Source organism: Oncorhynchus masou, chromosome 15, assembly GCF_036934945.1.
Source record: "Oncorhynchus masou masou isolate Uvic2021 chromosome 15, UVic_Omas_1.1, whole genome shotgun sequence".
Lineage (NCBI taxonomy): Eukaryota > Metazoa > Chordata > Actinopteri > Salmoniformes > Salmonidae > Oncorhynchus > Oncorhynchus masou.
Window position 1 is genome coordinate 52,944,871 of NC_088226.1, and position 13,119 is coordinate 52,957,989.

The 13,119-nt window shown below is 40.8% G+C and overlaps 1 protein-coding gene across 3 annotated transcripts; it reads right to left on the reverse strand.

The window, feature by feature from the left end:
- Window positions 1-65: 65 nt before the first annotated feature.
- Window positions 66-8,767, reverse strand: LOC135556433 (E3 ubiquitin-protein ligase RNF14-like). 3 transcript variants are annotated; one of them, XM_064989638.1, is made up of 12 exons: window positions 8,167-8,758; window positions 7,846-7,976; window positions 7,225-7,752; window positions 6,792-7,089; window positions 6,306-6,478; window positions 6,174-6,213; window positions 2,070-2,543; window positions 1,736-1,867; window positions 1,335-1,583; window positions 1,085-1,216; window positions 791-879; window positions 66-499 (listed from the first exon to the last, which is right to left on the reverse strand). In XM_064989638.1, the coding sequence occupies exons 1-12, from the start codon at window positions 8,315-8,317 to the stop codon at window positions 407-409; spliced, it is 2,490 nt and encodes an 829-aa protein (XP_064845710.1). In that variant the 5' UTR covers window positions 8,318-8,758; the 3' UTR covers window positions 66-406. The 3 variants fall into 3 exon arrangements, with proteins under 3 accessions (XP_064845710.1, XP_064845711.1, XP_064845712.1); XM_064989639.1 differs by lacking the exon at window positions 7,846-7,976 and having other exon boundaries at window positions 7,225-7,745; XM_064989640.1 differs by lacking the exons at window positions 66-499; window positions 791-879; window positions 1,085-1,216; ... (1 more) ...; window positions 1,736-1,867; window positions 2,070-2,543 and adding an exon at window positions 4,773-5,889 and having other exon boundaries at window positions 6,147-6,213; window positions 8,167-8,767.
- Between the last annotated feature and the right edge of the window lie 4,352 nt (window positions 8,768-13,119).

Here is a 13,119-nt window from a genome sequence, read left to right on the forward strand (position 1 = left end):
GACCTCTACTGGCAACTTCCTGCTTGTTCAGGGAGGAACAGTATTGTATGATTCCTTTCATGTTGAATGTTTAGTCCAATAAGTCTGACAATTTATTTGAGAAATTACATTAAAGACATATCTCATCCACAGACAGCCGTGCAAAGCATTTCTCTGTACACAAGCATTTCACTACACCCACAATAACATCTGCTAAATATGTGTATGCGACCAATACAATTCACATATTATTGTTCTCCCACATAGTACCCATCAAACCAGATATACATTAGAAGTATCTATTACAAGTGCTTTACGTTGTAATATAATCAATTATGTTTAGTTTCATCACACAGAGAGAAAGAAAAATGCAATCTAATCTAAAATGCAATCACATATTTTCGATGTGTTTGAGCAGATTTACAAATTAAGTCTTTCCAGTCTTCTTAAGTTTGATGATTCTGAAGGAGCTGATTTCAGTGTATGTTGTCTTGAGATAGGTCTGCAGCTGTAATGCTGCCTGAGAAGGAGGAGGTAGAGAAGGAAGGTGTTATTGACAGGGAGATAGACAAAGTGAAAAGTGAGAGATCAATGCAACCTAACTACATATTTCTGCAGATTCAAAAATCAAGTCTTTCCGGTCTTCTATGGCTGATTCTGATCTATGTCACTCTGGCAGATAGCCTAACAGTTAAGCGCGTTGGCCACTCTGAAAAGATCATCTGCTAAAGGACTCAAATGTATATATGTAAGTAGGGCATTTGTTGTTTCTGAGTGTTGAGATAGGCAAAGAGAAAGCAGAAGCACTTACATTCTGAATAGACACTTCAAGAGACGCATCAGTTGAATTGGGTGGAGCAAGAATGGATATAGATCCACTACCAATCACCTTCTGAATGTCTAAAAAAATATAACATACTTTGAGTTAATGGCAAAAAAATATAATCTTTCAACCATCCCTCTTCGATGTTGGTGTCCTGTGACACTGAAACTCAGTTCCAGTTTTTGGTGTTTCCCAAAAGAGGTACAGAGCAAAATAGTATCAAACACATCATGTACGCTTGAACTGTTAATTATTTAAAAAAGAGGGATCAAGGGTTCTGACCTTTTGTGCAGGTTTCTGCATAGTCAGGACAGCAGTCATTTAGAGTCTGACAAACCTCGTCACAGAAGCACCCTCTGAAGCAGTTCACGTTGGCGCCTTTACAGCACAAGGCCGGCCGCGCAGAACAACTTCCTTTAGGATGATTGGAAAAACATAAATTATTGAACAGGAAGGTTAACTGTAAAGCCTTGATAAAATGTATTGAAAAAAAATCACATTTTGATGTGGTAGAGGAGAAAACTAAAGGAACCTGGAAATGAGAACACTGGGAATGATGTGGAAGTGGAATTGGTTGCATTGCTTGCATTGGTTGCATTGGTTGCATTGGTTGCGTTGGTTGCGTTGGTTGCGTTGGTTGCGTTGGTTGCGTTGGTTGCATTGGTTGCGTTGGTTGCGTTGGTTACATTGGTTGCGTTGGTTGCGTTGGTTGCGTTGGTTGCGTTGGTTGCGTTGGTTGCATTGGAGACAGAGGACACCGTGGCTGATCCAATCTGCACACCTATAAACAAAGACAGTAAATGATGCCACCTCAGACACAGTAGCATGTTTACAATTTGAAGTTTCTACAATTTCAAGATTTTACAACTATTATTAATAGTGATCAAGGGCCTCCATAAAAACAGAGATGATAAAACAATGGCCCAGCGATACCTGTCACACAAGTAGTCTGGAAGTCTGGGCAGCAATCTTTCAACCTTATACAAGCCACATCACAGAAGCACCCTCTGAAACAGGAATTGTTGAGCCCAAGACAACACAGAGGTGGATTTGAAGAACATCTCCCTAGAATGCAAACATATAAAAACAAGTATGAAAATATGTTAAAAGCATAGGTGTACTTTACCTTGCTACTGAATGTAAATACTGTAATCAAAAAAGGAACATTTTAAAATGATGGGACAATAATTCAAGTATATGGTAGTTATATTTACAGCAGGATTTGATTCATAATTTATTTTATCTGATGCATTGCAGAGAAACTTACTTGAGAATGAAGCCACCAGAGGAACTGGGCTAGTTCCATTAATCCCAGGAAATGGTGTCGACAAATTGCCAAAGTGATATTGAGTGGTATTCAATGACCCGCCTGTAGTGGCCAGAGTTGTCCATGCACTCTGAGAGCTTGTATTGGTAGATGGAGTTGTTACATTTGATGGCAGAGCTGTTGCATTTGGACGTTGACGCGTCAAACTTGATGCTTTAGTTGTTGCAATAGATGTAGGATTGTCTGTGTTTGACACTTGAGATGAGGCACCAACCAGTGAGGGTGTTACATCTGTTGACGAGGGTGTTATACCAACTGATGAAGCTGTTGTATCTGATGCTGAAGTTGTTGAGGATGAAGTGGCTGTTGAGCTTGACAGTGGATCATTTGACCTCGTTTGTTGGACAGGGGTCCCACCTGACTGTGGGGCTGCTGAGCTCAATGGTGGACCAGTAGTGCTCGATGGTGGAGTTGCTGTTCTCAGAGGACAAACCGCAAGACAAATTTGAGTCATTAATGCAGAAGAGTTAAGAAAGGTTTTGCAAAACAATATATACATGGACTGGAAAGCCTATTCAATTTATTTGTGTCGTATTTATTATCAACAGTACTGTTTAGAAATGTTTTATTCTCACGTTGATATGGGATAACCAGTGTACAGTACAAGTCTAATAAAATGGCTAAAATGTTAACATGACATTTTGTATTGAAGTCCTTGACTACATTTTCTTGTAAGAAAAGGTTAATCTACGGTATGTGTGTGTGCTCCACCTACCTATAGTAGTCTGTCCATTTACCGTGTGAAGGATAAACAGAAGAGCAATGTGTGCAGTGTAACAACCCATTCTGATAAGTGTCTGTTTTCTTCTAAACCTTTAAGGTCAATGTCAGTGAAGTCAAGTCGCTCTGGATAAGAGCGTCTGCTAAATGACTTAAATGTAAATGTCGTTTGGAGCTATCTACTCTCATGTCCTGTTTATCCTGTTAGAGGTCCTCCTCCCTGCGTGGTAAGGAAATAGAGGTATGACTGCATTCCTATCATTAATCTTGTCTGACCAGATGATTAAATATATATATATATTTTAGGTGGTAGATCAGCTTAATATTGCAGATAGGTTGTGGCTTCTATCAATGTAATTCTCTGTATATTTTCCAAACCCATATACAGTGGGGGAAAAAAGTATTTGATCCCCTGCTGATTTTGTACATTTGCTCACTGACAAAGAAATGATCAGTCTATAATTGTAATGGTAGGTTTATTTAAACAGTGAGAGACAGAACAACAAAAAATCCAGAAAAAGGCATGTCAAAAATGTTATAAATTGATTTGCATTTTAATGAGGGAAATAAGTATTTGACCCCCTCTCAATCAGAAAGATTTCTGGCTCCCAAGTGTCTTTTATACAGGTAATGAGCTGAGATTAGGAGTACACTCTTAAAGGAAGTGCTCCTAATCTCAGTTTGTTACCTGTATAAAAGACACCTGTCCACAGAAGCAATCAATCAATCAGATTCCAAACTCTCCACCATGGCCAAGACCAAAGAGCTCTCCAATGATGTCAGGGACAAGATTGTAGACCTACACAAGTCTGGAATGGGCTACAAGACCATCGCCAAGCAGCTTGGTGAGAAGGTGACAACAGTTGGTGCGATTATTCGCAAATGGAAGAAACACAAAAGAACTGTCAACCTCCCTCGGCCTGGGGCTCCATGCAAGATCTCACCTCGTGGAGTTGTAATGATCATGAGAACGGTGAGGAATCAGCCCAGAACTACACAGGAGGATCTTGTCAATGATCTCAAGGCAGCTGGAACCATAGTCACCAAGAAAACAATTGGTAAACCACTACGCCGTGAAGGACTGAAACCCTGAGCATCCGCAAGGTCCCCCTGCTCAAGAAAGCACATATACATGCCCGTCTGACGTTTGCCAATGAACATCTGAATGATTCAGAGGACAACTGGGTGAAAGTGTTGTGGTCAGATGAGACCAAAATGGAGCTCTTTGGCCTCAACTCGCCGTGTTTGGAGGAGGAATGCTGCCTATGACCCCAAGAACGCCATCCCCACCGTCAAACATGGAGGTGGAAACATTATGCTTTGGGGGTGTTTTTCTGCTAAAGGGACAGGACAACTTCACCGCATCAAAGGGACGATGGACGGGGCCATGTACCGTCAAATCTTGGGTGAGAACCTCCTTCCCTCAGCAGGGCATTGAAAATGGGTCGTGGATGGGTATTCCAGCATGACAATGACCCAAAACACACGACCAAGGCAACAAAGGAATGGCTCAAGAAGAAGCACATTAAGGTCCTGGAGTGGCCTAGCCAGTCTCCAGACCTTAATCCCATAGAAATTCTGTGGAGGGAGCTGAAGGTTCGAGTTGCCAACGCCAGCCTCGAAACCTTAATGACTCTGAGAATATCTGCAAAGAGGAGTGGGACAAAATCCCTCCTGAGATGTGTGCAAACCTGGTGGCCAACTACAAGAAACATCTGGCCTCTGTGATTGCCACCAGAGGGTTTTGCCACCAGGTACTAAGTCATGTTTTACAGAGGGGTCAAATACGTATTTCCCTCATTCAAATGCAAATCCATTTATAACATTTTTGACATGCGTTTTTCTGGATTTTTTTGTTGTTATTCTGTCTCTCAATGTTCAAATAAACCTATCATTAAAATTATAGACTGATCATTTCTTTGTCAGTGGGCAAACATACAAAATCAGCAGGGGATCAAATACTTTTTTCCCTCACTGTATATATATTTTTAATAAATAGATATTATTTTAAATATATGTGTATATATATACACATACTTGTATATATTTTCCTTTATTATTTTCCCCTAACCCTTTCACTCCTCCCCTAATTGTAGTAAACTAATGGACAACAACACTTAGGCTTCTATTTCCAGCTTATACATACTATATACTGTACATTTTACGGACACAGTATATTTTACATTAGTTATCTTTGTTTGTTTTTAGTCCCATCCTTCAGCTATCCTCAACCCCTCCCATCTATCGCTGAACAACATCCAGTTTGGATTTCTATTTGCCATATATTTTTGTGCTGTGCTGTTTCACAAAAGTTCTGAACCTTTCTATTCTCATAGTTTCTACAGATTGTAAATAAAATAAACATTTTGCTAAGAGTATTATTATATTATTGATTAATTGACTATGACTTTTCAAATCACCCAGCAGGGCTATTTGCAGAGTTAGCTCCAGGTAAATGTTGCAATTCTTCAGCCATTCCTGAATCTGCGAGAATCCAGGGGTCATAAAAATGTATTATTACAGGGAAATTGTTGTAAACATGAAAAATGACATACAGATACTGCAAGAATCCATCAATATTAGGTTTTAGACTTTTGAAAATATTTATTGTTGTGATGCTTGTCACAGAGAAAATTCTTATTTTTAAAGCTATTAATGTACATCAGGGCTTGCCAACCATGTTCCTGGAGTGCTACCCTCCTGTAGGTTTTTGCTCCAACCTCAGATGTAACTAACCTGATTCAGTTTATCAACCAGCTAATTATTAGAATCAGGTGTGCTAGATTAGGGTTGGAGCGAAAACCTACTGGACGGTAGCTCTTCAGGAACAGGGTTGGAGAGCCCTGATGTACACTATATTGAAGCATAGAATGAAGCTTCATTATTGACTGCATATTTGGCCAAAGACTGAGTTAAATCTTAAAGAAAGATTTAAATGTGTTAAAGAACTGTAAGAAGCACTTTTCAAGGGTCTGAAAAAGCCTGCATTTCTGCAAGGTTATATTTTATTGCGTTCATCCATAACCTTGGTTGAGTTGCACTTAGGTGCACCAGGAAACAAATGGGTCAAGGTATTTGAGCAGCAGGTTTTGTTACATGCCTAAGATTTTAGAAAGCTCATAAAGTAATCTGATAGCATTGACTATAAATATGATTTGATCTGAACTTCAGCTGTAAAATAACATGCACAGGGTTATCAAACAGTAGCACAACGTTACTGTCAGTCAAATGTGGCATTATAGCAGGCAGTGTTAGGGTTTTCATAGTGCTTGTAAGGGTTATTTTTGTCCAGGATACTAAGGCACACCCAGCAGAAGTACTGACCACAGGTGAAACAGGCCATCTTGTTACAGCCACCGGTCTTCTGTAATGAGAGGATAGACACTGGTCACGAAGATGACGTCAAGCCATGCCATGTCAAAGGTACAATAAGCTGGTTATAGAGCTCAGGCTTACCTGTATGTTGGCACGGCAGGATGGACATTTTTTGCTGTTCTGGCCTTTCCAGCCTTCACTCAGGCTCTCCTCCACCACTGTGTTGAGAATGTGTTTCCCATAGCGTTTCTCCAGGAACATTCTCCTCTCCTCACTGCCTGAGGCATAATCTTCCCATAGGCCCTGGAGCCCAGCTACAGGCAGAAACAGACAAACACAGAAAATGGCGCACAAGCTGGGATAAGAGTTTGATTGAGCCAAAGCAACCTGGAATGACTGCAATGACTCAACAGTGGATAGAGCTAAACATTGGATACTTAAAATGCCATGACAGTGCTAGGAGGCACATCATCTCAAATATATTAATTGTGTTTATTATTTCTTTAAGAATTATTGAAACATTCTATTCTAAGTTACCTTCCACAAGCTCCGAAAGTGTGACTGATCAACAGGCTTGCATGTGGTTCATTTGGTTGCATATAACTTACACTGAATGGTTTCTCTTACCCTCTGTCTGAGGTACACCTGCATAGGATGACTCAGCAGCTGAGTCAGAGCCTGAGGTCAGGAATGTGTTTGCGCTTAGTTTACAGTGGGAGGTGCCATGGTAGGTCTTGCGACAGATAGTGCAGAAGGCATAGCGGCAGGAGGGGCAGAGGGCAGCGGTTGTGTCCGGTTCCAGCACCACTGGGGCAACACAGGCCTTGCGGGCGCAGTAAATCACGTCAGCCATGCGGTCCAGAGTGGACTGGAGCAGGAGGCGGTCATAACGGGTGAATAACTCCTCCCCAACCAACCGCTTCACCTTAAACAACAGTTAATTCTCTGGGTTTAGTTTCCACATAGTTTCACACAGGTTAACTTCAGATATTCCCTGAGGAAACTGTATTTCAACTTCGATCTCTAGAATAAACATCTATTCACTTCAGTTTTTCATTACCTGTGAGGGTGTAGCTGTGGAGCTGCACTCAGGCTCTGGACAGGTAAGGCCACGGACGTTCCCGTCTCTGATCTGGACCGTGAAGTACTCCGACATGCATTCGTTGCAATAAATATGGCCGCACTTTCTGTACTGACTACAGCCTAACTTGCTCATGAAGCAGATCCCACAGCCATATGCCTGTCCCTCGAACACTCTCAGCCTCTGTCTCTCATCATAGTCCAGCAGATGCACCAGGAGGTCTGTGTCTGTGGCTAACATTGACAGGGCCCTTGGGTCCAGGGACACTGCAGCCTCATCAGAGGTTTCAACTACACTACCTTCTGCTTCCCCCTGAGAGTCTCCAGCCTCGCTGCCCTCAGTAGATGGAGTGGCTTGGCCCTGGTCATTGACAGGGATCTCCAGCGGTGGCCGGATATTCAGGAAGTCAAGCAGGTCGTCTCTGAGGAACTGGACCCAGTAGAAGAGGACCACACTGCCCACAGTGTCCTCCCATATCTCATCCAAATGCTTACACACTGCTGAGAGCTGAGACATTAATCAATGATTACTACACATACAAATTATGTCTAAAACTCAATACACTTCACAGTATTGAATACATTTTTGATCTAAACATACCTGACTATGGGAGAGCCACTTACAGGTCAGTATAAACTCGGGTGATGAGGTGGAGGGGTAATCCAAAGGTAGGTTGAAGGTCAGCACCAGAGGAGGGAGGAAAGATATGACATAATCTCTGTGCTTGTCACCTTGGTATCACAATAAAGACAAAAGAAGCCTGGATACCATTCATCTGCTTTACTAGAATAACCTGAGTATAGAATATATATTTTGTCAATGTGTATTGTAGCATAACCGAAATAAAGGCTACAATACAACTGGTAGTGAGATCATGATTTGCATAAATGATAAAATAATTACTATTATTTGAATCCAAACCTGCTTTGACAATCACACTGAAGTCCCGAGGAAGGTCCAAAGAGACCCGGATTTCCCCACCCAATCCTGACACAGCCCGTCTGAACTCCTGACTGTAGATACTCGCGAGCGCCAGCAGTTCATCCTCCTGTTCTTCCAATTCCGCGTTCATAATACTCCAGCGTCACTTCACTACATCTACTAAACGTATTATTATAGCTACGTTTATGAGAATAATAGGCCTACACTAGATACAATACTTTTTTCGATTTGGTTTAGCTCCTTTACTGTTGTAAATTTACTTCCGCGTTCTATTGCCTCCGAAGCACTAATGTTGTTGTGAACCCGCCTATAGGAAATCTCTGGACTTCGAAACGTAGAGCTAGCTTCCTGTTGGTTGATTCGTATACTTTCAAATCAAACCCAATCACATTTTATTTGTCACACACGTCGAATACAACAGGTACCATACAGTGAAATGCTTACTTACAAGCCTTTAACCAACAATGCAGTTTTAAAGAAGATCCCTTAAAAAAAGTAAAGATAAGATTAAAAAATAATTAAAGAGCAGCAGTAAATAACAATAGCGTGGCTATATACAGGCGGTAACTGTACAGAGTCAATGTGTCAAAGTGCGTTGGGCACCGGTGTTGAGGTAATTATGTACATGTAGGTGGAGTTATTAAAATGGCTATGCATAGATGATAACAGAGAATAGCAGCAGCGTTGGACATTTTCACTTGGGGTTGTACTCACTTTTGTTGCCAGCGGTTTAGACATTAATGGCTGTGTGTTTGAGTTATTTTGAGGGGACAGCATATTTACACTGTTATACAAGCTTTACACTCACTACTTTACATTGTAGCAAAGTGTCATTTCTTCAGTGCTGTCACATGAAAAGATATACTCAAATATTTACAAAAATGTGAGGGGTGTACTCACTTTTGTGATATACTGTACATCCGTACCACAGGAGGTTGGTGGCACCTTAATTGGGGAGGACGGGCTCATATTAATGGCTGGAACGGCATCAATGGAATGGTATCGGACTCATCAAACACATGGTTTCCATTTGGTTGATACCATTCAATTTACCCCATCCCAGCCATTATTGTGAGCCGTCCTCCCCTCATCAGCCTTCTGTGGCACGTACTTGTTACTGAGAGTCTTATCTTTCAGTGATGGGGTCACAATATTTTGTTGCTTAAACCGTTCAAAGATAGAGACACATTTGTAGGAAGAAAACATAAACCGTTCTGTTTATTACAACCGCATCTAAATCAATTCAAAATCACATTTATTTATATAGCCCTTCGTACATCAGCTGATATCTCAAAGTGCTGTACAGAAACCCAGCCTAAAACCCCAAACAGCAAGCAATGCAGGTGTAGAAGCACGGTGGTTAGGAAAAACTCCCTAGCAAGGCCAAAACCTAGGAAGAAACCTAGAGAGGAACCAGGCTATGTGGGGTGGCCAGTCCTCTTCTGGCTGTGCCGGGTAGAGATTATAACAGAACATGGCCAAGATGTTCAAATGTTCATAAATGACCAGCATGGTCGAATAATAATAAGGCAGAACAGTTGAAACTGGAGCAGCAGCACGGCCAGGTGGACTGGGGACAGCAAGGAGTCATCATGTCAAGTAGTCCTGGGGCATGGTCCTAGGGCTCAGGTCAGTTGAAACTGGAGCAGCAGCACGGCCAGGTGGACTGGGGACAGCAAGGAGTCATCATGTCAGGTAGTCCTGGGGCATGGTCCTAGGGCTCAGGTCCTCCGAGAGAGAGAAAGAGAGAGAGAAGGAGAGAATTAGAGAACGCACACTTAGATTCACACAGGACACCGAATTGGACAGGAGAAGTACTCCAGATGTAACAAACTGACCCCAGCCCCCCGACACATAAACTACTGCAGCATAAATACTGGAGGCTGAGACAGGAGGGCTACCGGAGGTTACTGACTTAACCCCGGTTCTATGAACCAAGCGCTAATTTTCTCTTGTGACCCCATTTTCAAATCAGGTGACCTCACGTGTGGGGACATTTACAAATCTGTTACAAAAGGGTCAAAGGGAGGCTACTCATCGGTCAGTGACATTACTCTGTGTATGCCACCCATCATGTGTTTTAAGAGTTTTAGCAAGATTAGCCTTGTGGGAAAAGTACCCAATTGTCATACTTGAGTAAAAGTTAAGATGCCTTAAGTAAAAGTGAATGTCAACCAGTAAATGAGAACTTGAGTAAAAGTCTAAGTATTTGGTTTTATATATACTTAAGTATCAAAAGTAAATGTAATTGCTAAAATATACTTCAGTATTCAAAGTAAAAGTACAAATCATTTAAATTCCTTATATTATGCAAACCAGATGGGACACATGACCAGGGATGTTCAATTGAAAAGTGCGTGAAGTGGACCATTTTCCTTTCCAGCTAAGCATTAACAAATACTATCAGTATTTTTAAGAATGTAGTTAACTAAAAGTAAAAGTTGCCAAAATATAAATAGTAAAGTACAGATGACCCCAAAACAACTAAAGTAGTACTTTAAAGCATTTTACTTAAGTACTTTACACCACTGACAACATTTTACATTAAAAAATGGGTTTATAAATACCTTAACCATTGACAGTTTATGAATATGTATAAAACATTTACAGTAATAGGCCTAGCTGAAATTGTGTGGCTGCACTGTTTAAATGGCCACTAACACTGGACAGTCCACAGCTCATCTTATAGTAGTGGGTAAGAATGTGAAAAAACAGGGGTAAGACAAGAAACATAGCATATTTCCCATCCATTGGTGATACACAGCCTGCAGAGAGAAAGGGTGTATTAGAGGAAGGGAGGGAATGGAAGGGGGGAGTTGAGGACTTGCTTCTCTCAAAATATAGTATTACAGAGTGATTAAAACCTGCCTTCAGAACTCCTCTGTCAGCCAAGTCCTTCAAAAATGTTTTGCACTTTAAAAATAATACAGGGGAACCAGCACAGACATGCTGAGGAGAGAGAGGAAGAGACAGAGAACAGAGAGAAAACTAAGGAACCGGGGTGTGTTGATAGTAGCAGGCCTATGCTGGGAAAGGTTGTGAGTTAAGTCAATAGTACACAGTTTAGCTCTGTAATTTGAAGTAGTTCAAAACTACCTTAGTGAAATAACTACTGAGCTCCCCTGACTGGATTTGCCACTATCTAGTGGCATGCAGACAAATACCATAAATCAGTGCTGTGTTCTGACATTCTGTTGTTGTGTGGTTATCATTGTATGTTTGTCAGTTTCTGATGGTTTCACAGGGTCTAGCATGCAAGTCCCCCTGCTGTCTGCCAATCAAAGAAATGCCTGGAATATTTTAGTGCAGGTGTCCTTGTAGTTGATGGACCAGTGAGGGGCTGTGCAGGTGGTTGGGCATTACATGTTATATTGCTATGCTTTCATTGTTCTGTCTCATTCACGTCCTAACAGAGAGTTGAATACCTGTTGTTTAATCAAATCAAATGTATTTGTCACGTGCCGAATGCAACAGGTGCAACCTTACTGTGAAATGCTTACTTACAAGCCCTTATTAACCAACAGTGCAGTTTTAAGAAAATTGTAATGATTGTCTTCGGGTGAAAGAGAGGAGGACCAAGATGCAAGCGTGATGATAATCCATATTTAATGGGAATACTTAAACACCAAACAAAACACCGACAAAAGGAACAATGACGAAACAGTCCTGTACCGTGAACACTAAACACTGGAACAGGAACAATCACCCACAAAATACCCAAAGAATATGGCTGCCTAAATATGGTTCCCAATCAGAGACAACGATAGACAGCTGCCTCTGATTGAGAACCAATCTAGGCAACCATAGACTTACTAAAACACCTAGAATAGAAAACACCCACATAAACATACAAAACCCCTAGACAAGACTAAAACACATTAATCACCCATGCCACTCCCTGACCTAACCAAAATAACAAAGAAAACAAAGAATACTAAGGTCAGGGTGTGACAAAAAATAGAGCTAAGACATGCAAATTTAAAAAGTAACACAATAAAATAACAATAATGAGGCTATATACAGAGGGTACCGGTACCGAGTTAATGTGCTGGGGTACAGGTTAGTCGAGGTAATTTGTACATGTAGGTAGGGATAAAGTGACTATGCATAGATAATAAACAGCTAGTAGCAGTAGTGTAAAAACAAAGGGGGGTGGGGAGAGATGTCAAAGCAAATAGTCTGGGTGGAATACGGATGTATTTAGCATAGGCTACGGCCAAAGTAGCCTGTATGAGTTGTCGTTAATAAACCGTTCAATTCAAGAACTCGATCCTCTGTTGTGGACATCATTTTATTTATGATCTATCGAGGTCATTACAGTACAATGCTGAACTAAAGTTGTATGTCATGATACTGTCTTAAAATTGTGGCATTGTAGATGCCTTTTTGTCCAGTGGCAGTTTAGTTTTTACTGCATGACATCTAACATTAATGTTGTTGTTCATGATATGCGTATGAACTGGTATTGTTGTGGGAAATGCATATTAGACATAATGTCATTGTATATCCATGGATGGAATATAGATTTGTGTGGTCGTGTAGCCTGGAATGAATTGTCAAATGTTTTGAAGAAGATGGGGGCCAGAAAATTCAGGGTCGTCCCAAAGTTTGGGTTAAATGCATTCTGTAAACAGTCTTGACCGTACAGTGATTTTCACTAACACACGAGGACACATTTGGAAACATAGAAAAGTGCCATACCTGTACTAGATTTGTATTGATTTAAACCATATAGTATATTTTCTTGTTGATTGGATTCTCAAATTACTTATAGACTTTTCCATTAGAATTTCACAGTATGTGATTAGAATGGTTTTTGTAATATTCATAACAGATTAACTGCTTTCACAAATCAATCCCATAAACATTTGGAAAGGTACAGTATGCTACTACTTTACTAACTCTATACAATAACCCTTTACATCTCACTTT

Excerpts from the sequence above, each read along its gene's own strand:
- LOC135556433 (XM_064989638.1), bottom strand. The coding sequence starts at position 8,317 with ATGAACGCGGAATTGGAAGAACAGGAGGATGAACTGCTGGCGCTCGCG. Across the intron at positions 7,090-7,224 it reads CCACAGCTACACCCTCACAG|GTGAAGCGGTTGGTTGGGGA; the intron begins GTAATGAAAAAC and ends CTGTTGTTTAAG. Across the intron at positions 2,544-6,173 it reads GATGGCCTGTTTCACCTGTG|CAACTCCACCATCGAGCACT; the intron begins GTCAGTACTTCT and ends CTCTGAGAACAG.